The sequence below is a fragment of the Balaenoptera physalus genome (genome assembly GCF_965194825.1).
Source record: "Balaenoptera physalus genome assembly, chromosome: 5".
Lineage (NCBI taxonomy): Eukaryota > Metazoa > Chordata > Mammalia > Artiodactyla > Balaenopteridae > Balaenoptera > Balaenoptera physalus.
Genome location: NC_138884.1, coordinates 3,145,913 through 3,170,894, shown reverse-complemented (window position 1 = coordinate 3,170,894; position 24,982 = coordinate 3,145,913). Strand labels below are relative to the sequence as shown.

At 51.2% G+C, this 24,982-nt stretch overlaps 1 protein-coding gene and 1 long non-coding RNA gene across 12 annotated transcripts in view; one reads left to right on the top strand and one right to left on the bottom strand.

Annotated features, from left to right (window-relative positions):
* The window catches only part of LOC309660861, a 239,158-nt gene extending 228,754 nt beyond the window's left edge, over positions 1-10,404 (top strand). The window contains exon 2 of the long non-coding RNA XR_014263689.1: positions 10,308-10,404. This is a non-coding gene — a long non-coding RNA (uncharacterized lncRNA). The remainder of the gene's footprint in view (positions 1-10,307) is intronic.
* FNIP2 (folliculin interacting protein 2) overlaps positions 1-24,982 on the bottom strand; it is a 116,551-nt gene that overhangs the window by 16,102 nt on the left and 75,467 nt on the right. For 10 of the 11 annotated variants that reach the window (XM_082461655.1, XM_082461647.1, XM_082461654.1 and 7 more), the window contains 6 exons: positions 15,856-16,057; positions 15,469-15,557; positions 12,838-12,984; positions 12,550-12,719; positions 7,037-8,171; positions 6,213-6,369 (listed from right to left, as the gene is read on the bottom strand). In XM_082461655.1, coding sequence (XP_082317781.1) covers positions 6,213-6,369; positions 7,037-8,171; positions 12,550-12,719; positions 12,838-12,984; positions 15,469-15,557; positions 15,856-16,057 — 1,900 coding nt within the window. Of the gene's footprint in view, positions 1-2,486; positions 4,661-6,212; positions 6,370-7,036; positions 8,172-12,549; positions 12,720-12,837; positions 12,985-15,468; positions 15,558-15,855; positions 16,058-24,982 lie in introns of those variants that run through there. The other variant, XM_082461648.1, reaches the window with a different exon arrangement.

Below are 24,982 nucleotides of genomic sequence, written 5' to 3'. Positions count from 1 at the left end.
AACCTTCAGTCTCACATCCACGCAGAGAACAGGAACCTGATTACCACTCGCCGTCCTCCAACACTTCCTCAGCCTACAAAGTCATCCAGGATACTAAACACTAAATGCTCAGCACCCGGGCTCAACTGACAGCAGTCACAGAGACAGACAGACAGAAGCTCCCGTGGCGGCACAGCCGGCTCTGCCTGTGGTTGCTCTGCAGCCCCTGGGGGAGCCCAGCCCCCTCGCCCTCTCTCCGCTCATGCCCACTGCAGACGTCACCTCCTCCAGGAAGCCCCCAGGCTGTCCCGTGCCTCCCTGCCCCCCTCCCCCCCGCTGTGGGCTCTGCTTTCACTGCTTATGTCTTTAATCACCTGTTGGAGTTCAACCTCCTGAAGGACAGGGGCCATGCCTCCTCTCTGGCTGCTGACAAGTATCCTTTGTCTTTGATGTCCTGCCGCTCAGCGCGGGTTTGTTTATATCTACCCTACTCGGGAGTCAGTGGGCTCACTTCATCTGAAAGATCGCAGCCATTCTTCCTTCAAATGCTGTTTCTCTTTCCCCCCTTCTGTAGGCGCAATAGAACCTCCTCACTCAAGCCTCCAGGTCTCTTACTTGCTCTTCCGTATTTTTCCAGGTACCTCTGTCTCTGAGCTGCAGTCAAAGCGGTAGTTCTGCATCTGGTCACTTTCACAAACTCTCATCCTCTCTGGCTGTATGTAATCTGCTCTGCTCTTTCACCTACCCCCGAGTTTTAATTTCCATGACTGCATTTTTCCATTTCAGCATCTCTCTTCGGTTCTTTTACAAATCTAAATAGTCGTGTATCATAACAGTCAGTCTTTTTAAAGATTCCAATTCCTTCTTTTATCACCGTAAGCATTTTAAACGTACCACCCAACAGTTGCTCTAGACTGAGGAGGGCTAACGTCCCTGCCTGTACTGCCCACTCTCCCTCACCCTGACCACGAGCCCACCGTGTTGGAGTCGTTTTGTTTTATGTGCTCTATGCGTCTGTCGGAAACAGGCTCCACGTCAGTCGCTAAAGACTTCGGAGTTGTGATAAGGTGGAGGAGAGCGAATCGATCATTCTGGACCACGGGCGCTGTTGAGGGGTCCTGGGAGGTGAGGGCTTGGGGAAGTCTACAGGCATCGTGAGGGCGTCGGGACCTGGGGCAGCGGGAGCGGGGAGGGTCGGCTGGGGGGCGGGGTCCAGAGGAAACACCTGACCTTCTGTGTGTCTGTGCCTGCGGACTTGTGGACACAGGGCGCAGCCTCAGGGACGCCTTAAATGTCGGGACGGCCACGTGCTGAGGAAGGAAAGAGTTTAAAGTCGAGGAGAGGTGCTCAAGGTCAAAAAGGGTCATCAGAACAAAGTGATGGGAGGATGTGCATGACGCCAAAATACAACATAAGAAGGCTGGTACACAGATTTTTCTGCAGAGAATGGCACAGACGTCCAAATATTTTGCATGTAATGAAAAACACTGGGGAAAACATCAAAATTAGCCATGCGCCTGATATTTACAAGATGCAAGAGCAATGATGCCTTTGAGACGTATAATAAGCATTTTATTCTCCTTTAGGTGAAGAAAAAGAACACAAAGGGCCCCAGGCGGCATGTCCCGACACAGAACTCTTCCCCTTTATGCCTTCAAGGCAGACTCTCTGCCACGCCTCTCTCCTTTAGAAGGAGGGTCACACTCGGGGCACAGCTGCACCTGCAGGAACACACGCTCCTCCGCCCAGCGCAGGGGGACCGTGCAGCGTCCCCGGGCACCAGGCCAGGCGCTGGACGGAGAGACGCCCGCAGGCCTGGTGGAAGGAAGACACTGGAGGCATATCCAAACACCGCGTGCAAAGGGCCTGGGGCGGTTTCAGAGAAGCGGCAACGTTGGGACGGGGCCTGCAAAAGGCACTGGGGCTGCTTCCACAGCGCCTGAGGCAGAGGGAGCGACGCACGTGGCAAGGAGGTGAGAGAGAGGGCGGGCCGTTAGAGGCTGGCACACGGTGTGACCGAGCCGCACGGGAGGGCAGGGCTGCGTGTGTGCATGTGTATCTGAAACACATACGGGGGGCAGTTCCAGCCAAGGAGCCTAGATTTCACTCTGCAAAGAGACAGGCCCCTGTGAGAGCAGAAGAGGAACGGACAGACTCCACGTTTGAGAAGGAGCCCTCCGTGGCCATGTGTGCAAGGCTGCAAGGCGGAGGGCAGCGTAGGAGGGGAGGGGTCACCGAGATCTCAGACTGGGGTCGGCGATACCCAGAGATGGGTAGTTTTTTCAGATATTTTTAAAACCCCCATCTGCAGTAAGAAACGCCTTTTAACGCCGTAACCCAGGGTGCACGCTGGTACAGGCGCAGCCACACGCACAGCCCCCAAGAGCCAGACGGTGCCGAAGGCCCGCGCCCCGCTGCGCACGCCCCCCCGCACCGGGACGGGTTCCGTCTCGCCAGCAGCAGGTCTGCCCGGCACGGGCGCCTGTCTGCTCCTCAGCACTACGGACCTCAGGCCGCTGCTGACTCCGGGCCACCCCCGTGCTGCCCGCGTCGCTAAAGCGATGCCCGTCGGTCGCTGTGACTCGCTGTCGTTGCGTCGGCTCCCTGGCTGACGGTGCCGCACGGGCAATCGGGCGCTCGCGGCGCGCGTCCCAGCCAAGCCGCCGGCGAAGCTGCTGCGCTGCGCTGCGGATTTCCGCGTACGTCTGCAGTCAGTCTGTTGCTACTCTTAAAACGAAACGGAAGAGGCTGCCATATCCAACCGGTACCTCGTTTCACAGAGTATTCTGAAGATGCCCGAAGGCCTGGAACACAGTTTTTGTTAAAAGAAACACTAACACCTGATGTTAATTTTGGTCTCGATGACCCGACCCTACAGAGGCTGGAGCGGCCTGGCCACGCCTCGTGAAGCCACCAGCGGAGGGAAAGCGGCCGCCGTGAGCGCTCAGTGAATGGGTCCCGCTGCTGTCCCACCACCCCCAGCGGGAGCGTCTTGGGAAACTCATTTACAAAGCGCGTGCACGGGTGTCACTGTAACAGCTACCGTCTGTCGGGCGTTCGGTAACGTGCCGCACGCTGTGTTCTGCACTGGATGTGCATTATCTCACGGTCTTCAAGCAGACCTCTAACTGCCGTCATTTTCTAGAAAACGAAACTGATGCTTAGACGATTAAAGAATCCTGCGCCAGGCCACGAAGCCACGAGGGGTGAGCCACGGGTCAATCTCAGGTTTGTCTGCCTTTAGAAGCCAAACTCCTTAACTGCTGGGTTACGTTTTATCTGTTCCTCTAAACACATTTTTCTGAGGCTTAGCGAAGCCAATGGATTTACCTGACGACCAGCGAACAAGTGGCAGCACGAAGGCATCAGTGTCAAGTCGGTCTCCTCTACCACCTCCACTGCCCCGTAACTTAATGTCTGCCCCGGCCCCCGTCAGCAGTACCCACAGGCGGACAAGACACATGAGAAAAGAAGAGAGAAAAAGCTCCTTGACAGTCACAGGTGCAGAGTGAAGCTGGCTCTCTCACCCTCTCTCTCCCACCTCACCATTTAAAGCCAAAAGGAAAACAGAAGAAAGAATTCGCATTTAGATGCAGCAGGAAAAGAATGAAACTAAATATGACTTCAGCCTAATTGAAGGCAGCTGTATAATCTACATGTTAGAAGGCAAAGAGACAGTTCCAATGACAGAACAGAGGTGGTATGTGGATTAAACAAGAACACGTGTTTAAATATTTGAAGACCATCAGAATTTTACCACGTGGAAGCCAGTAATAAAAATCAAAATGAGTGAAATAAAGTCGATACATCTTTCTTTCATAAGAGACTAGGGTAAGGAAATGCACAAAAAGAAATTCTTAGTATTGGAAGCTCCGGATGCAATGCCTCAGTGAGAGAAGACACTCCACAAGCTGGTCCACCAAGATTACAAAAGTACGCATTTACGTAAGACAGATTTTACAATCCAATCGTGCGCAGGCCTAGAGAACAGATCAATAATGTAAATCAATTGCTTTTAAACAGTTACTAAAAATCCTTCTCTACAAACAATTATGAATCTCAAAGCTGGATGAAGTCTGGCATGAACACTAGAAATTATTAACGTCCGAAAAACAGGTTTTCAGAAGCAAATTATGGTAAAGCAATGTATCCCAAGCCCCTCTTCCTCAGCAAGCTGTTATTTCAGCCCTAACTCTGCTCATGTACTTGTTCTTGGGCCTTTGCGTCTTCCTCTGATGACACACTCAAGAATTTAAATAATGACTAGGCTTTAAGGAGCAGTAAATTCAATATAACACACCCCCCCCCAAACCTCCTAATTTTTTTTCCACAAATATTCGTCAATGGCAATTTTTATTTAAACTCTGCCACAGAGCAGGGCCCCCGTCTGAGAAGCAGTTTAAATGGAACGCTTACTTCAAAAGCCAAATCCATTCAGAAGAACGTGCCAAAGTGACCCAAGAACTCCGCTAATGCTAATCAGACACATCCTGAATGCAGTACACTTCTGAACATCGTTTATGCCCCTTCACAGTTTCCTCTTAACACCCAGGCCGGCTGCACGGGGCGTGTCCCCACAATCTGACACCACACAGGTTTTTATGGTCAGCAACTTTCCATCTCTCAGGCTGACTGCATAGTCTACACAGGTGAGAACAGCTGCAGTGTGAAAACACTACTTCTGCAAGGAAGAGAAAATGAGAGACGACACGTCTTTAACAGTACAAACAGAGGAAACATGGTTTTGTTTTCCTAAATATGAGAATTAGAGAGCTAGATGGTCACCATGAAAACCTAATACACAAACCTCTGAACTTGTCAGCCTATGGAAGACATAAAAAGCGTCGCGTATGGTTTTGCAGATAATAAGGGCAAGACGGGCTACCAGTCGATAGATGCGTGTCCACAGCGGGGCGGGCACTAAACACATGCATGGCCCTAGAACCACTGAGCCTCCACATGTGGTTCAGCCAACCCCGAAAGAGCGTCGTCCAAGGAGGGCATCTCCTTTCTCCGAGGTCACCGACGTGCGGGCCTCTGAGGTGACAGGCAAGGACACAGTGCTCATGACAACTATGAAGACAGAATATTAACGGCACTGCTTCCTTCCAGCACCAGCCTGGGGAGGGTGGCGGCCAAGCACAAAGCAGGGCGGGTCAGGATCGTGGTACCAACGCCCCCCCAGCCTCAGGCCGCCCTCTCCCCATCTCCCTCCCTCCCCGTTCAGGGGGGTGAGCGCATCTGCTTCACCACCGGGCTTTTCCTCCCATTTCACACCAACACCTCCAGCCTGCTTGGCCTGTGCCTGCCGGACGTTTGGTCTTCGCAGAGGAGAAGCTCAAGGTCAAAGGCAGTACCCACTGCCTTCTGTCCAGCCTCCAAAAGGATTTGTTGGGCGAAGAGACAGGTAACTAGCCAAGTTCCAATTTTCCTAATGCGATGAGGACTTTCCCTATTGCCCAAGATACAGTATGTTTCCAACGCAAAACAGCTATTTTTGCACATCTGTCCAAGAGCAGCTCAATTGAAAACAGGCCTGTCAGATCGACATCATTTCCATCGCTGCTCAGCTCCTGTCACGCTGCAGAGAGCGGAGAAGCGCTTAGCAGCAGACACAAGGCAGTCTTCCAGGAAGACTTGTTAATCTCTGTACAGTCATTCTCATGCAGCCATCAAAGCGAACTTAATGACAAATCAGTTAAAATAAATTACTTCTAGGATCTTGCAAGGAGCGGCCTAAAGGCAAACCATATGTGACATCTTTTTGGTCCTCCCCGCGAAGGCACACCATTGTCACCATCTGTGCTGACTGTTCTGTCTGCCCCACCCACCCGCCCCCAGATCCACCCTTTGCTCAGGGGGCTCGGGAGGTGACCTCCGTGGGCCCTGGGACCACGTCTGCATCAGCCGCGACCTTGCTCTGTGGCTTCCGGCTGGGCTCAGCCAGCGGGGCCACCACGAGAGCTCAGAGGCTGCAGGAGAGAGAGGTGGGGTCCCCGGCCCTGCCGTGCTCCTGCAGCCAGGCAACCCCGTTCCTCCCCCACTGCTGCCCGTCCGGTGCGCTCACAGCCTCCAGCTGCCGCTAAGCCCCGGCTGGCTCACCAGCCCCGCGGGTCCCTGCAACCCTGCCGGCAGCTCCAGCGACAATCCCTCGATCGCACCCGTGGCCAAGCACACCCCTGGCCGCCCCCCGGCCCGGGCAGCAGCCCGAGGCGCCGGCTGGCATCACTCGCCTGCACTGTGTGGGCCAGGTCGGCCGCCAGGCACTGCTTCAGCTTCTCATCGCTGCTGGTCCCGTGAAGCACCAGGTCCGGCATGTACGTGGGGCAGTAACCCGCCAGGAGGGAGCGGCCGAAGTTTCTCACGTTCGGGCTGCTGATGCTCTGAGACCTAAGGTGACACCGGCCGTCAGAACCCACGCGAAAACGCGCTGCCTTCTGGCACTGCCGCTGGAACAAAGCCCCGGGGACCCAGGTGAGAAGAACGGATTCGGGGCGGTTCGAATCACAAATCCTCCAGGAGGTGGATTGCGGGAAAGGGGAAGTCCGTGTGCGTGGTGAGGGGGTCTTGGCGGAGCCTGGCTTGAGGAACTCAGCACACCTGCTCAGAGCGCAGCCAGGACAGCGGAAGGACAGAAGGAATCTCTAGGTACTGCTTCACGGACCAAGCATCCACGGACGGAGCCTCAGGAAGAGGGGCTTGTCCTGAGCGCGTCAAGCTGCTCTGACCGGCAGGCGGGAGAGACCCGCAGGATGTCACCCACCACCTCGCAGGCTGCGTGTCCGCGGCCACAGATCTGCCGCGGGGACGACGGAAGATGACACCCCCGCTCCCACCGCCACCGCGCCCCTCAGCGTCCCCGTGTCCCCGGGACTGCAAAGCCACCGCCAGCTCCTGGCTCAGAGCTGCGCTGAGGAAGGGCAGGCCGGTCTGGGGGCCCTAACGCTCGGAGAGAAGAACCCTGCCCCGCGGCAGCCCACAGCAGCGGTGCCGGTGGGTGCCGGCTGGACCGACAGCACCTCCCCGGCCTGTCCCCTCCCCGCCACGCCGGCCTTACCTGGGCAGCGGCAGCTCCACCTCCGGCGCCCCTTCGGGCCGGTCAGCCTCACTGTCACCGTCGCTGCCGGGGCCCAGGTCCGGCGAGGCCGGCGCACACGCGTCGTCGTCACTGTCGCCGAGGGCGCTGTCCGAGCTCTCGTTCCGGGGGAGGCCTCCTTCCGCCCTGAAGCCGGCGGCCGCGCACCCGCTCCGCGCAGGCCCGTCCGCGTGCTCCCCGCCCCGACCCCACGGCTTCCCTGGCGCGCGCGCGGGGTCGGCAGGTGCGCACCGGGCGGCAGGTGCGCCGGGCGACTGCGCAGCCTCCTGGGAGGCCCCGGTCCTGACGCCGCGGGCCCCCGCAGATGCCTCGGGGCCCCGGGAGCACCTCGGAGCCCGCCGGTCCCGGGCCTCCCGGGTCGCCTCGGGCCCGGCCGGGGGTCGGCGCGCTGGCTCCGCACACCTGCAGGCCCGCAGCCGCTCCTCCATCGCTTTGGTGCGACTTTCAAAGTCCGAGTCCGGAGACACGGAGCTCCCGATGTGGAAGGTGACCTTCTCCCAGGGTGGCCTGCCCCAGGGACGCCCCTCAGGGCACGGCCTGGCCGCCGAGCGCTCGGGCCGCTTCTTGGGCATCTCTCCTCCCGGCTCCTCCCCGCCGGCCGGCCCCACGCACGCACCTGCGCCGCTGGGGAGTCTGGCGGGGCCGCCGCGGGGCGCCTCCTTCGTACTCTCGTCGTCCCCGCACGACGCGCCCCGAGGTCTCCGGATGCTGTGGGCCGCGGCGCTCTGCTCCGGGCCCCGGCCTCCTTGTCTGGCGAGTTGGGGACAGAGGTCTCCGGTGTCAGCGTGCGGCCCCTCGGCCGCCGTCGCGGGCAGGCTGGGCGGCAGGAGGGCGGGCTCGCTCCTCACCGTGACCACCACGTACTCGGACTCCTCCACCTCGCCCCTCTCCAGGGCGGTGGTGATGCTGCCGCCGGGCAGCGCCCGCTCGCCCGGCCCCCAGCTCCCGCCCCACGTCAGCTGGTTCTCCTGCAGCTCCGAGCACCGCAGGAAGTAGGTCAGCACGTAGAGTATGCGCTGCACCAGATCCTTCTGCTTCCCCAGCACCACCGTGCGCGTCAGTCGCACCGGAGAGCCGATGGCCCCGTAAAGGTCACCTAGAGGCAAAGTGGACAGAGAGACAAGTCGTCTGGGTGAGCGTGCCAAGGCTGTGTCAGCCCGAACAGGAGGGATACAGGTGACCTATTCCCAGGCCAGCATTGCTTCTTCACACGCCTGGCTAAGGCACAAAGGTAATTCCTAGAAGGACCATCTTTCAGCTTTCCTCTGCAACGTAACGTCTGCCTGGAAGGCCTGCCAGGATCAGCCCTGTTCTGGGTGCTCAGATGCAGTGCCCCTGTGTATCAGGTGCAGTGCACAGAGGGGGCAGTGCTGGCGTATACTGGGGGCAGTGCGGTGCCAGTGTACGGAGGGTGCAGTGCTGGTGTATACTGGGGGCAGTGCAGTGCCAGTGTACGGAGGGTGCAGTGCTGGTGTATACTGGGGGCAGTGCAGTGCCAGTGTACTGAGGGTGCAGTGCTGGCGTATACTGGGGGCAGTGCGGTGCCAGTGTACGGAGGGTGCAGTGCTGGCGTATACTGGGGGCAGTGCGGTGCCAGTGTACGGAGGGTGCAGTGCTGGTGTATACTGGGGGCAGTGCGGTGCCAGTGTACGGAGGGTGCAGTGCTGGCGTATACTGGGGGCAGTGCGGTGCCAGTGTACGGAGGGTGCAGTGCTGGCGTATACTGGGGGCAGTGCGGTGCCAGTGCACAGAGGGGGCAGTGCTGGTGTATACTGGGTGCAGTGTGGGTATATATTGGGGGCAGTGCGGTGCCAGTGTACAGAGGGTGCAGTGCTGGTGTATACTGGGGGCAGTGCGGTGCCAGTGTACGGAGGGTGCAGTGCTGGTGTATACTGGGGGCAGTGCAGTGCCAGTGTACGGAGGGTGCAGTGCTGGTGTATACTGGGGGCAGTGCAGTGCCAGTGTACTGAGGGTGCAGTGCTGGTGTATACTGGGGGCAGTGCGGTGCCAGCGCACAGAGGGTGCAGTGCTGTGTACACAGTCCCTCGAGGTGCTTGCTGGGCCTTTCCAGGCAGCTCAGTGGGCTGGCTGATCCCATCTTCCCAAGGTAAGGCTAAAGCCAGAGCCCTGAATATGCGACCAAACCAAATAATTTATCTTGGAAACTAGAATGGTGAGATCTTTTTGAAGAATCCCAGGACAAAAGGCCCTGGGGTGAAATTCCGAGATCTCTGAACAGAAAGTGCAAGCGAATCAATTCAAAACGCTTAATGAAATGGTCCGCTCAATACACACAGGCACCAAGAAGAATCAATTTGATTAACAAGAAGAAAATCACTTGCTCATGAATAATGAATCTCATTTTTTTTCTATTACTTCACATGAAAACCCTACTGGAGAAAAATGCCCCATAACTTATATCCTGACACGCTGATTAAAAGCCGGCGAATGCAGCACGAGCATCTGGCTTACAGGTGGAAGCAGAAAGGCAGACGTGTCAGCCTCCTCATCACAAGGGTCTGCCCAGTGCCTATGAAAGTTATCGCGTGTGATAAAACCTGACGGCGACACTGGGTAAGTCGCACCTTCCATGTGTTGCTAATAGTATTATTGACAGTTACAACAAAAAGCCAACACTGACTGACTGTGCAAGCACAGTGCTGAGTGTTTTGCATGGATCTGTCTCATTTACATATCTGTATAAGCAACCCTAAGTCAGAAAGCATTGCAGGAATAATCAGGATGTTGGAATACATCAAAATGTGAAAAGGTCCTAAATAAAGGAGAGGAGAGGCATGGTTAGCAGCTATAAATAAGAACTCAGGAAGTTGGACTCCATCCGGCGGGAGGAGGAGAGGCATTTGTTAGATAGGACTAATCACACTGTTACGGTTTAAGACCGAGGGAAAAGGGACAGCACGCATCACAGGTGCCCCCTCTGGAGAGGGTTTCCAGGGTAAGACTCCTGAGAACAGGTGAAGGGCACGACAGGAGTGATATCACACAATCCTCTCTATAAAAGGACTAGGTGGGGCTTCCCTGGTGGCGCAGTGGTTGAGAATCTGCCTGCCAATGCAGGGGACACGGGTTCGAGCCCTGGTCTGGGAAGATCCCACATGACGCGGGGCAACTGGGCCCGTGAACCACAACTACTGAGCCTGTGCGTCTGGAGCCTGTGCTCCGCAACAAGAGAGGCCGTGACAATGAGAGGCCCGTGCACCGCGATGAAGAGTGGCCCCCGCTCGCCACAACTAGAGAAAACCCTCACACAGAAACGAAGACCCAACACAGCCATAAATAAATAAATAAATTAATTAATTAAAAAAAAAAAAGGGGCTAGGCAAAGGCCTAGTAGAACTTTATCTCTGAGACTTTTGCAACTGACTGAGAAACCATGTGAGAGTTCAGAAAAACGACTTAGAACTGTAGTGTGATGTCAGCACAAGCACTTCTGTTTGAGAAAACTTTCTCGACTAAGAGCGTTACTGTTACTTCCCGTGATCACATCTGACCATGGCTGTGGGGTGTCACGGTCACATCAGGAATTCATGACACACTCGTGTTAAATCAACCCCAGTGTTAATCAAGAAGAAGAGATTTACATACCCAAAATCTGGCAAAAAAAACCACTTTGGAAAGTCCACTCAGAATGACAGTTTTTAGCAATGCATTTAACTTTTGGTGTTGTGCATTATAATAACTAAGTCATAAATGGGAAAAAGTAAAAACAAAGAAGGCTATTAAAACACAGTTGACAACAGTTTAACCTGTACGAAGTGGAGAGCTGTGTATGGAAGCGGCGCTGCTGCCTCAGAGCCGAACTCCACAGGACGCATCACTAAGGTAACAGACTTACTGGACCTTGACCTTGAAGGCAACCTTGGAGTCCAGGACTGATGAAGCTACTAATGTTAGAGTGGATGCCTTTGTTTTGCACGGGTATAATTTTACAAAATGAAGACGAGCTTGCACGATGATGTGAACAGACCTAACGCTCTGAACTGCACACTTAGAAATGGCTGAGGTGATAAATGTTAGGGTCTGTGGCTTTTTTTTAACCACGTAATCTCCCGTATCTCATGACCCCGGGCACAGGGAAAGACAGCTTTATAATCTCTGATACGGTGAGGACGCAGTACCAGGGTTAGAATGAGAGTCTAATTAATTAACACGTGCAGAAAGCGCCCAGAACAGTGCTTGGCTCACGGTGGCAGCTTTCACTACTGTTACAACACGCTGTTTCCCGAGATTGCCGTGCTTTTCCCCGGTCTGCCGTCATTTTCTGGAAAATGCTGCCCTTCTACTGATTCCTCAAGTGTGTCTTCCTTGAAGGCCCCCTCCCCCCATGCCCCCCCTCCTGGTGCCTCCCCCGTATCAACATCTGCAACAGCAGTGTCGGTAACAGGGGGCTTCACGTACAAGCGGTGGAACTCCCACGGCAGCCATGAGCCATCACCACCCGTCTCACAGATGGAGAAACGGAGGCACAGAGGGTCAGGGCGCTTGCCCCGGAGGCTGGGGTCTGGTCCAGCCGCCTGCGCACGTCCTCACCCTCTGCACTGCACTGCGTCCCTCGTGGGCTTCTCACCCCAGCGAGGGAGTGATCGGGGCGTTCTGAACACGGCCCTTCTCCCCCACCGGACAGCAGGCTGCCCAAGGCTGAGCTGCGTGTCACCCGGGCCCTGGGTCCCGCAGAGGGACGGGGCCTGGGACAGAGCGGACGTGCAGGCCTGACGGGTCACTGCAGACTCGGCCAAGTGAGAGGCCCTGGAGCGCGCCTCTCCCATCCCCGAGCCCCGGGCTCGCAAGCGCACGCTGCACGAGCTGCCACGCGGCGCGTCAGGTCCCTGCGCCGGGCCTGAGCACAAAGCTCGGACGAAGCAGCTGAGGGGGCAACGGAGAGAAAGACAAGGGCTCTGACCTCAGCTCAACCTTAAAAGGCGGCCAAATCCTAGAGTATGCTACTCTCCTTTTCTCTCTGACTTCCCTCCTATCCGGTCCACCCTCTAGGGCAGTGGTCCTCGGCCAGGGGCTCTCCTGTCCCGCTGGGGACATGCCGCATCGCCTGGAGGCATGTGTCATCCGCACAGCTTTGGAAGAGGGGTTTTCACCGGCAGCTGGTGAACAGAGGCCAGTGGCGCGGCTGAATATCCGACCAGGCACAGGACGGCCCTCTTCCCCGCTACCCAACAAAGAGTCTTCCGGCCCCGAGGCCAACGGTGCCGAAGTCAAGGAGCCCCACTGGAGGAGCAGCTGCGGACCGACACGGCTTTCAAGAGCAGAGCAAGGCTCTGGCGGGGGGAGGGGAGGGCAGGGGCTGCTTTACAGGCAGAATCCGTGGGCCGGTCCCCCGCTCCCTGCAGCCCAGGGACAACCGGGGATCGCCGGGCTGGATGGCGGATAGCAACTGAAGAGGCCCCCGTCTTTCCTATTCTGTCCCACATGGCCTCTGAACGGTCACGCGCGGTACTGACCCAGCTGCGCCCAGAGAGGGTTGTACGGGTGCGTCTTGGCCAGCGTGTTGACCAGCTGAGAGGTGCGTTTCTCGGAGAAGGCTCTGATGGGAGGGTGGTCAACGGGCATGACGGTGGGCACCCAGGCCAGGTGGTAGGTTAAGACTGCGGTCAGCAAGGCAGCAAAAAACCTTGGAGAAACGGGAGAAGACACAACGGGGTGAGTCAATGCAGGAAGAGGCCTGTCGCCTACGGCGCGTACACCAGCCTCGGAAGTGGCATTCAAGGCTCCAGAGCGCCGCTGCTTACTGGTTCTTGTTGATCTGCTCTATCAGGAGCGTAAACTCCTTGAGGAAGCGCTGGCACAGCTGCGTCTTCTCCAAGGTGCTGGACATCATGGCCAGCCACACGGGCTCCGCTATCCTCGGGACGGAGTACAAGCTCCAGATGGTCCCTCTACAGAAGAGAAGGTACACGGAACTCTCACAGATGTCACGGCGGATGATCTTTGTGTAAAGGAATCCAGAAGAAAACAGTCATCTGGATCTAGGTAGCCCCTAAGGCATCCAAAGCAGAATATAAAACAGGGGTGGTGGGGCTTCCCTGGTGGCACAGTGGTTGAGAGTCTGCCTGCTAATGCGGGGGACATGGGTTCGGGCCCTGGTCTGGGAGGATCCCGCATGCCGCGGAGCGACTGGGCCCGTGAGCCACAACTACTGAGCCTGCGCGTCTGGAGCCTGTGCTCCGCAACAAGAGAGGCCGCGATAGTGAGAGGCCCGCGCACCGCGATGAAGAGTGGCCCCCGCTCGCCACAACTGGAGAGAGACCTAGCACAGAAACGAAGACCCGACACAGCCATAAATAAATAAATAAATAAATAAAAATTAAAAAAAACAAAACAAAACAGGGGTGGTAAACTAGGACACGATGCACAGGCCAAATCTGACCTTTTTTTTTATAAATAAAGTTTTATCGGCACACAGCCATGCTCAATCATCTCCCTGTTATCTGTCGCTGCGTTTGCACGACAGCAAAGCTGAGCAGCCGTGGGGCGGAGACCCTTTACAGGAAAGGTATACTAACCACTGACATAAAATAGTCATCCTTAAAAAAACTTATTTGCACGATGCCTTGTGTCAGAATTTATGCCAATTTTCATAGGAAAAAAATAAAGGAAGAAAGAATGAACATGCTAGACTGAAAATGTGACCAGAGGCAACTCAAGTCTCCCAACTTCTGGTTAGTCCTTTCGTTCTTTGAACCAAAGCGCCCTATTCATTTTAGATGAAAGAAGAACATAAATGGCTCTTCTTCACCATATTACATACTAGATTGTTACACGGGCTAATAGAATCAAATTCTTAGAACTGTAAGCTGTCAGGGAAAGTGACGAGTCTGGCCGTGTCACTTTACGGATTAGGAAACCGGAGGCGTAAAGGAGTTCCTTGCGGGAGACGCACACGCACTGAATGACAAGGTCCGGGTGAGCGCGCCTGGTGCCGGGGACTCTGCTCCAGGCCACGTGGCTCGCGGCGGTCCTTCCAGGCAGCGCACCAACGAGCCTAGGGTCTCCACTGGCACCTCTGCGTCTAGGAGACACCGCCTCCTCCCGGATGGAGGTACACGAGGCATGTTCTGACCTGAGTTTCCGGCCGTGTGCATCAAAGAGCCGGGACACACAGGATCCTGCCCTGGCACAAGGCAGAGCACCTGCTGAGCAGCCGGCAGTGACGAGTGACAGCTACGTGGACCTGGGCTTCGCTTACTGACGCCAAGGTTTCCAAACGCTAACACGTGATCCTGTCGCTGTTTCTGGAGCGGCAGGTCGCTGAGGTGAGGATGAGACCTGTCTATCCAGAGTGAGGCCTCAGGTCCTGTCCTTTCAGATTCCGGACCTTCTATTAAATGAGTGTCCAGACCCCCCAGCACACGCCAGCTTCGAGCCTGACCACAGGCCGCCCGGCGCTGCCCACACAAACCACAGAAGGTTCGCTAGTCACCACACTGCCATCGAAACACACAGCTTCACACCATTTCTCAAATGTGCGACTTGGGTCTGAACGATCCCCAGATAAGGACTAACGTGCTACTTGAGTACTTTCCACATAACCCAGGGTTCAACTAAGGCTGGCTGGGGATTTGGCTCCAAGCGGCAGTAGAGTTCACCAGCCTCTACCTTAAGCATCACAAAAACGTTCTAACATTCTAAGAATCGTAAACATTTTTATCCCTGGGCTAGAGAGGAACGGTTGGACTCTTAATTAGCTCGTGACAGCTTTGAAGTGCGATTCCATTCCGCACCCAGAAACTGGCCCTAAGAAGCACTGCAACAGCCCCGCTCAGCATGGTGACCGTGGATCCCAGCTACAGCCCAGACATGAGGGGCAAGACCTCCAGAAAACCGGTCTCCGGGGTACAAAGATCAACAGTTAGGAACTGACAGGGAGGACACGCTAGGGTGACCATACAGTTTAATGTCCTGACCAGGACACCCACGGGGGGACACCGGGTGTACACAGGACTGTCCTGGCAAACTGGAGTGTAACCTCCCTGACGTGCATACTCTCCCCACTTATGCTGTGGACAAGCATCTCAACCTCCAGTTTCCACATCTGTAAAATGGGCTAAGAGTGCTTACTCTTAGGGCTTTGGGGAGGTGGTATGAGATGTATGAATATTAGTTTTCTCCATTCACTCTGTTAGGAACAATCACATCAGGGACCATAGATCTGGCAGTCGTGAGGATTACTCAGTGCTGGTGGCTTAAACTTTTTGGTCCACTGGGCCTTAGCTTCAAAGGAAGGAGCTGCTAAAATGACTAATAACTGCCAGCCGCCAACATTCCCGAGCTGTGGTCGCCACGCATCCCGAGATCCACGGCCGCTGCTACCGCTACTCACCAACTTCCCCTGTTGGGTTTGCCAAACCTTGCCAGTTTACCTGAACTCCCCCAGAGCTTCCATCAGACGGCTGACATAAAACTGGACACGGAGACTTGACTCCGCTATCTTCCTGCAGGAGATCATGGCCTTTGGTGGGAAGAAAACAAGCCACATTATGCGGAGAAGAAATTCCTTCGTAACCATCTACTGGGCTTCATTAATAAGAGACGATGTTATAGCCCACACTCGAGCTAGTCATGACCGAAGTCGTCGGGGGCAGTAATTCCCTTTGCCAAAGCAATCAGGATGCGGTACCTGACATCCGTGTGCCTAGGGAACTTCCTACCACTGCTGCAGCCGATCTACATGCCCTGGGAAAGTGATCCGGTACAGAGACCCCTCCATCCTTACAGCCCCATGTGACAACGGACTGCATTCTCAGTACCTTTTCAATTGCACTCTTCAGCCTGTTCATGTGAGACTCAAACAGGGGGAAATGAGAAAAAAAGAAGTCCTGGAAGTCCCCCTGGGCCTCCTCCTTCTCGCACAGGGAAAAGACGAGGCTTATGGCAATCTTCTTCCTCCGCACCATGGCCGGGTTCGAACTGCAGGTTTCTTCGGCCAAGCTGAACGTCTCATCCGTTGACCTGGAAGGAGGAGGGGTTTGAGGAGACACCCTGCGTCAGTGAACCACACCGAGGACGGACCGTAACGCCGGGGCGACACCCTGACGGCCGACCCGGGCACACGGTCCTAACTCAGAGCGTGTCTACCGCCAGGCCGTCCTCCCGCATCGGACTCCGCCGTGAAAATGAAAACCTCCGCTTGACGCTCAGTGTTGCCTTAACACAAAAAGAACCTTAAGTGAGAACTGAAAGTAATTTCAAAGGCCCTCTTGTAAGACTCTTAGTCCTTTTCCCTTGGACTATGTTACAGCAGGTTGGCCGCGTTTAGGAAGGGGTGTGAAGCATCCGCTGGCTCAAAACACAGGCCCTTTGTTTTGGCTGACAGATACCGATGGATAAGAACACCTGAGGAGAGATGGTCCTCTGTGGTATTCTGTGTGACCCGGACATCACGTGTGGACATTTACTGGTAGCTGAGGCTTACTTTCCCAAGGTTATTAAAACCATTAGATGAAGTTACTCCTATAAATGCTGAGATTAAACCATGCGACTGAGGACACTCTCTGGGAAACCCCCCGGGCAGAAAGACCCACCTCTCTTTTGCTACAGTCAGATCCTCGACCAACTTAAGATTCTCTGCAGAGACTGCTTCTAGGACAAGAGAAGGCAATAAACTCTGAATATGTATTCAATTTGTCATAAGGGGTAAGCCTCACAAATACGGCCAATCCATGTCTCTACTTTAACTAGTCTGAAAAACCAGCATGTGACCACATAGCTGCTAACCGCAAGAGTGAAAAAAATTTTTTTAATTAGTTTGGTTTTCTTCTACAAAGACACCAAAGCAAAGGACATCACACTGCAAATGAAAGCGCCTAGCCTGGCACATGGTGGGCATGCAGGGAGCCTTCTTTTTCTCACGGGCTCCATCGTTCAGCCTTGTCTGTCACCAAGCTTGGGACACCACCTCTTCCACCTCCTTTACTACAAACAACACCCTAACGGTCACATCTGCTCACGGGGCTTGAGGCAGCCAGCCTCCTTCTTGGTCTTTAACTTGTTCTGTTGTGCTCTGCTCACAGCCTGTAATGTTCCCGTGATTTCCAACATACCCACATTTTCAAAACATACACACATCAGAAGTTTTATGGTCAGGAAAGCTATCTTATTTTTAAAGGAAAGGAGAAGACACCTTGCTCTAACCTCAGAGGGATGTCATTGTTTTGCTCGACTTTAAGCAAAGATCCTGGAGACTTAGGTGTGGCTGGTAAATCAGTAAAAGTCCTCGCCGACAGACATGGCGCGGGAAGGACACGGTTTCCAGATGCTCTTGTAAATGCTGCCCATTAAAATAAACCAGCAATTGCTTTCTCTGAGAAATCCCTAGATACTAATCATCTGCTCGTCAGAAAGAAATTCTCGAGGCGCTCTTACCATTTTACTTAATTTCAAACAATGCTCCCTCTTCTTTTCAAGCGTACTCGTCCTATAACTTTGTTTTTCTGCACCAGTTTACTCCTATTCTGTAGAGGAAATTCTGAGCTTATGTTACAGTAATTCTTTCTTACAACCCTTTCTTCTTCGTTATCTCCTATTTCCCCCCTTTGGCAAAAGTAAAATGACTACATCAGTCCACTCATCTTTGGCCAGTGTGGTCCTTAATGATCAGATTGCAGTGACCACTGAGCCCTCTGCAGATGTGTGTCAGCTTCAGCTCCACCCTAGAAACAGTAACCAACTGCACCTAGCACAGCGGACGGTGCCGGCTGCTGAATTTCTGAAAAACACCCGCAGCTTTAATAGCGTGCATGGCTCTTACTCGCTTCCCTATGTCTCTCTGCTGAATTCTAAAGCAACTGAGCTTCATTCAATCTGTCGTCTTCGATCAACCAGGCAAACTGGAATAAATTAGGTCATGCGGTATTTGTAAATATACTTTTAAGATCAATCTACAATGAAAGCCTGTTTCAGAATGTCTTAAAAAATTTAAGTATGAGCACAAATACTTCATCCTAGCTTTCCCCTCAAGGCAACAGGTAAGACACACAGACCATTCTGCAAATGTGAAAACCGGGGCAGAGCGACTAACCAACTTGCTTCAGAACAGAAAGCTTTTCAGTGACCACGCCGGAGTCAGAGCCCAGGGGTTCTGTCTGCCAGCGCCGGCTCGTTGCTCGGACACTGGGAATGACCAGGGGCTCTGGCGTCACGTCTGACCCATCCACTGGGGGGACGGGCCGGGAGCGACCACACCAGCCGACAGGCCTTCAAGTCACGGGAAGACCACGCTACACACTGGATTTTTCAAATAGAATTTTGTTGACACGTGAATGAGCATTTACGTACATTGTAAATACTTCAAGATCCTAAATAAAGCAAAAATTGGGACTCTTTAAGTACATCTCAGGGACCTGTAATTAGCCTCAGGACTGCTCAGTCTGACTGGCTATGTCAGCTCTGAATTTAGGCGGAATCTATGGGTCACGTTGGAACGTATGAAATCACCGTGTCTGCAGGTCAAGGGACATCTCGTCAGCGACTCTGTCTGGTTATTCGTTTCACAATTCCGGGCCGAAGCCTTTCTGGGACGTCCTACCTGCTTCTTTACGGTTTCACCAGCCCCACTGAGGGGGGAATCCGCAGCTTCTCTCCTCCACGGGCAGCACCTCTGCGCCAGCGGGTGAACTGCCCCCGCCGACTCCCCGCACCCGCCGGTCGCCAACGCTCCCCACGTGGCACGGGGGTCAGCGAGCAACCAACCGTAAGACTGTGAAGAGCCTCCCTGGCCACCCTGCACTCTCTCAGGAGCGAGGTCTCCGAGTGCTGTGACTTCAAAGCCGGAGGCAATCGCATCCCTGGTACCCAGCGTTCTCCGGTCCAGCGTCAGAAACTACTCCCCGCCCACGCACCTGCCACGAGGGAGACGGGCGGCGACCCCGGTAGCTGAAGGGTCTTCACGGGCACAGTGACCGAAGCTGAGCGCCCGCGGCTCTTCCGTCCTGGGCGTCAGGCAAGCGCGAGTCCAGGACCGGCTCACAGCCTGCGCCCCCCGCCTTGCGGGGCTGCTCTCAGGAGGGCCCAGGCTCGCGGCGACGTTCTCCGGGTGCTACCTTGATTCTTAACCGTGTCACCTTTAACTTGCGCTCTGTAAGTGAAGTCTGATGGGGTGATGACGCACGGGCGTGGGCAGTGCAGACGCCAGGCGGCCGGGCGCACGTCGGGGGGTCAGGCACACGCCCACGAGTCCAGAACCAAGGGGGTGCCACAAGGCCCCAAGGCGGGTACCTGGGCCCAGATGGGCGGCGGCAAAGGGCACGGCCATGGGAGGGGGGAAGGGCTGGGGCAAGGCCCGGGCCGAGGGGGAGGCAGCCCGTCTGCCCATCATCAGAGCCCGCCCCTGTGGAGGCCGCACAACACTTAGCTCTTCGTCCTGAGCCCAGGGCAGTAAATTATCACAGAGTAAGAGCCGACAGTGCACAACGCAATACAGTGCATCAGGGACTTATTAGAATTCTTTACAGAGTTTGTTAATATCTCGTTTTGAAAACTGCAGCAACATTGCAAAGCAAATATCCACAGGCACAGAAACAGAAATTGAATGTAGAGATTGCTGCATTGGATAGAAAATACCCACAACTTTCATATGAAGCTTCAGAAGAAGAAATTATTAATAATGCAGCCCATTTTAAAATTAACTTTCCGTATAATTGACGATGTAGTGACACAATGCGTAAACAGGCATTCTGAATTATATGCAGCCCACGAAGACACTTCCAGTTTCTTGTAAGAACTCCGTAAGTCACAGGAAATGGCAGAGGAAACATTAAAATAACTGTGTATAAAGATACATTTAAAATTCCATTCAGACTTAAAATGGATGTGTGAAGACCTGAATCTTTAGCAAAACTGTTCCATAAGAATCGTCTGATCCAGATGTACTGAAATTTATGTTTTTTTTGTTCTTTTTTTTTAAACATCTTTATTGCAGTCTAATTGCTTTACAATGCTGCTGTATAACAAAGTGAATCAGCTGTATGTATACACATATCCCCATATCCCCTCCCTCTTGCGTCTCCCTCCCACCCTCCCCTATCCCACCCCTCTAGGTGGTCACACAGCAATGAGCTGATCTCCCTGTGCTATGCGGCTGCTTCCCACTAGCTATCCATTTTACATTTGGTAGTGTATATATGTCCATGCCACTCTCCCACTTCGTCCCAGCTTACCCTTCCCCCTCCCCGTGTCCTCAAGTCCATTCTCTACGTCTGCGTATTTATTCCTGTCCTGCCCCCAGGTTCTTCAGAACCTTTTTTTTTTTTTTTAAGATTCCATACATATGTGTTAGCATACGGTGTTTGTTTTTCTCTTTCTGACTTACTTCACTCTGTATGACAGACTCTAGGTCCATCCACCTCACTACAAATAACTCAATTTCGTTTCTTTTTATGGCTGAGTAATATTCCATTGTATACATGTGCCACATCTTCTTTATCCATTCATCTGTCGATGGACACTTAGGTTGCTTCCATGTCCTAGATATTGTAAATAGAGCTGCAGTGAACATTGTGGTACATGACTGTTTTTGAATTATGGTTTTCTCCGGGTATATGCCCAGTAGTGGGATTGCTAGGTCATATGGTAGTTCTATTTTTAGTTTTTTGAGGAACCTCCATACTGTTCCCCACAGTGGCTGTATCAATTTACATTCCCACCAACAGTGCAAGAGGGTTCCCTTTTCTCCACACCCTCTCCAGCATTTATTGTTTGTAGATTTTTTGATGATGGCCATTCTGACTGGTGTGAGGTGATACCTCATTGTAGTTTTGATTTGCATTTCTCTAATGATTAGTGATGTTGAGCATCCTTTCATGTGTTTGTTGGCAATCTGTGTATCTTCTTTGGAGAAATGTCTGTTTAGGTCTTCTGCCCATTTTTGGATTGGGTTGTTTGTTTTTTTGATATTGAGCTGCATGAGCTGCTTGTATATGTTGACGATTAATCCTTTGTCAGTTGCTTCGTTTGCAAATATTTTCTCCCATTCTGAGGGTTGTCTTTTCGTCTTGTTTATGGTTTCCTTTGCTGTGCAAAAGCTTTTAAGTTTCATTAGGTCCCACTTGTTTATTTTTCTTTTTATTTCCATTTCTCTAGGAGGTGGATCAAAAAGGATCTTGCTGTGATTTATGTCATATAGCGTTCTGCTTATGTTTTCCTCTAAGAGTTTTATAGTGTCTGGTCTTACATTTAGGTCTTTAATCCATATTGAGTTTATTTTTGTGTACGGTGTTAGGGAGTGTTCTAATTTCATTATTTTACATGTAGCTGTCCAGTTTTCCCAGCACCACTTATTGAAGAGGCTGTCTTTTTCCATTGTATATTCTTGCCCCCTTTATCAAAGATAAGGTGACCATATGTGCGTGGGTTTATCTCTGGGCTTTCTATTCTGTTCCATTGATCTATATTTCTGTTTTTGTGCCAGTACCATACTGTATTGATTACTATAGCTTTGTAGTAGTGTCTGAAGTCAGGGAGCCTGAAACCTCCAGCTCCGTTTTTCTTCCTCAAGATTGCTTTGGCTCTTTGGGGTCTTTTGTCTTTCCATACATATTGTGAAATTTTTTGCTCTAGTTCTGTGAAAAATGCCATTGGTAGTTTAATACGGATTGCATTGAATCTGTAGATTGCTTTGGGTAGTAGAGTCATTTTCACAATGTTGATTCTTCCAATCCAAGAGCATGGTATATCTCTCCATCTGTTTGTATCATCTCTAATTTCTTTCATCAGTGTCTTATAGTTTCCTGCATACAGGTCTTTTGTCTCCTTAGGTAGGTTTATTCCTAGGTATTTTATTCTCTTTGTTGCAGTGGTAAATGGGAGTGTTTCCTTAATTTCTCTTTCAGATTTTTCATCATTAGTGTATAGGAATGCAAGAGATTTCTGTGCACTAATTTTGTATCCTGCTACTTTACCAAATTCATTGATTAGCTGCAGTAGTTTTCTGGTAGCATCTTTAGGATTCTCTATGTATAGTATCATGTCATCTGCAAACAGTGACAGCTTTACTTCTTCTTTTCTGATTTGGATTCCTTTTATTTCTTTTCTTCTGTGATTGCTGTGGCTAAAACTTCCAAAACTATGTTGAATAATAGTGGTGAGAGTGGGCAACCTTGTCTTGTTCCTGATCTTAGTGGAAATGGTTTCAGTTTTTCACCATTGAGGACAATGTTGGCTGTGGGTTTGTCATATATGGCCTTTATTATGTTGAGGAAAGTTCCCTCTGTGCCTACTTCCTGCAGGGCTTTTATCATAAATGGGTGTTGAATTTTGTTGAAAGCTTTCTCTGCATCTATTGAGATGATCATATGGTTTTTCTCCTTCAATTTGTTAATATGGTGTATCATGTTGATTGATTTGCGTATATTGAAGAATCCTTGCATTCCTGGAATAAACCCCACTTGATCATGGTGTATGATCCTTTTAATGTGGTGGTGGATTCTGTTTGCTAGTATTTTGTTGAGGCTTTTTGCATCTATGTTCATCAGTGATATTGGTGTGTAATTTTCTTTTTTTGTAGTATCTTTCTCTGGTTTTGGCATCAGGGTGATGGTGGCCTCATAGAATGAGTTTGGGAGTGTTCCTCCCTCTGCTATATTTTGGAAGAGTTTGAGAGGGATAGGTGTTAGCTCTTCTGTAAATGTTTGATAGAATTCGCCTGTGAAGCCATCTGGTCCTGGGCTTTTGTTTGTTGGAAGATTTTTAATCACAATTTCAATTTCAGTGCTTGTGATTGGTCTGTTTATATTTTTTATTTCTTCCTGGTTCAGTCTGGAAAGATGTACTTTTCTAAGAATTTGTCCATTTCTTCCAGGTTGTCCATTTTATTGGCATATAGTTGCTTGTAGTAATTAATCTCTCATGATCCTTTGTATTTCTGCAGTGTCAGTTGTTACTTCTCCTTTTTCATTTCTAATTTCATTTCTAATTCTATTTCAGTCTTCTCCCTTTTTTTCGTGATGAGTCTGGCTAGTGGTTTATCAATTGTGTTTACCTTCTCAAAGAACCAGCTTTTAGTTTTATTGATCTTTGATATCATTTCCTTCATTTCTTTTTCATTTATTTCTGATCTGATCTTTATGACGTCTTTCCTTCTGGTAACTTTAGGGGTTTTGTTCTTCTTTCTCTAATTGCTTTAGGTGTAATGTTAGATTGTTTATTTGAGATTTTTCTTGTTTCTTGAGGTAGGACTGTATTGCTATAAACTTCCCTCTTAGAACTGCTTCTCCTGCATCCCATAGGTTTTGGGTCGTCGTGTTTTCATTGTCATTTGTTTCTAGGTATTTTTTGATTTCCTCTTGGATTTCTTCAGTGATCTCTTGGTTATTTAGCAGCACATTGTTTAGGCTCCATGTGTTTGTTTTTCTTTTACAGTTTTCTTCCTGAAACTGGTATCTAGTCTCATAGCATTGTGGTTGGAAAAGATGCTTGATACGATTTTGATTTTCTTAAGTTTATGAAGGCTTGATTTGTGACCCAAGATATGATCTATCCTGGAGAATGTTCCATGAGCACTTGAGAAGAAAGTGTATTCTGTTGTTTTTGGATGGAATGTCCTATAAATATCAATTAAGTCCATCTTGTTTAATGTATCATTTAAAGGTTGTGTTTCCTTATTTTTCATTTTGGATGATCAGTCCATTGGTGAAAGTGGGGTGTTAATGTCCCCTACTATGATTGTGTTACTGTCGATTTCCCCTTTTATGGCTGTTAGCCTTTGCCTTATGTACTGAGGTGCTCCTATGTTGGGCGCATATTTACAATTGTTATATCTTCTTCTTGGATTGACCCCTTGATCACTATGTAGTGCCCTTCTTTGTCTCTTGTAATACTCTTTGTTTTAAAGTCTACTTTGTCTGATATGAGAATTGCTACTCCAGCTTTCTTTTGATTTCCGTTTGCATGGAATATCTTTTTCCATCCCCTCACTTTCAGTCTGCATGTGTCCCTAGGTCTGAAGTGGGTCTCTCATAGACAGCATGTATACAGGTCTTGTTTTTGTATCCATTCAGCCTGTCTATGTGTTTTGGTTGGAGCATTTAATCCGTTTACGTTTAAGGTAGTTATCGATATGTATGTTCCTATTACCATTTTCTTAATTGTTTTGGGTTTGTTATTGTAGGTCTTTTCCTTCTCTTGTGTTTCCTGCCTTGAGAAGTTCCTTTAGCATTTGTTGTAAAGCTGGTTTGGTGGTGCTGAATTCTCTTAGCTTTTGCTTGTCTGTAAGGGTTTTAATTTCTCCGTCAAATCTGAATGAGATCCTTGCTGGGTAGAGCAATCTTGGTTGTAGGTTTTTCCCTTTTATCACTTTAAGTACGTCCTGCCACTCCCTTCTGGCTTGCAGAGTTTCTGCTGAAAAGATCAGCCGTTATCCTTATGGGGATTCCCTTGTGTGTTATTTGTTGTTTTTCCCTTGCTGCTTTTAATATTTTTTCTTTGTACTTAATTTTTGACAGTTTGATTAATATGTGTCTTGGCATGTTTCTCCTTGGATTTATTCTGTATGGGACTCTGTGTGCTTCCTGGACTTGATTGACTATTTCCTTTCCCATATTAGGGAAGTTTTCAACTATAATTTCTTCAAACATTTTCTAAGTCCCTTTCTTTTTCTCTTCCTCTTCTGGGACCCCTATAATTCGAATGTTGGGGTGTTTAATGTTGCTGCAGAGGTTTCTGAGACTGTCCTCAATTCTTCTCATTCTTTTTTCTTTTTTCTGCTCTGTGGTAGTTATTTCCACTATTTTACCTTCCAGGTCCCTTATCCGTTCTTCTGCCTCAGTTATTCTGCTATTGATTCCTTCTAGAGAATTTTTAATTTCATTTATTGTGTTGTTCATCACTGTTTGTTTGCTCTTTAGTTATTCTAGGTCCTTAACGTTGTTAAACGTTTCTTGC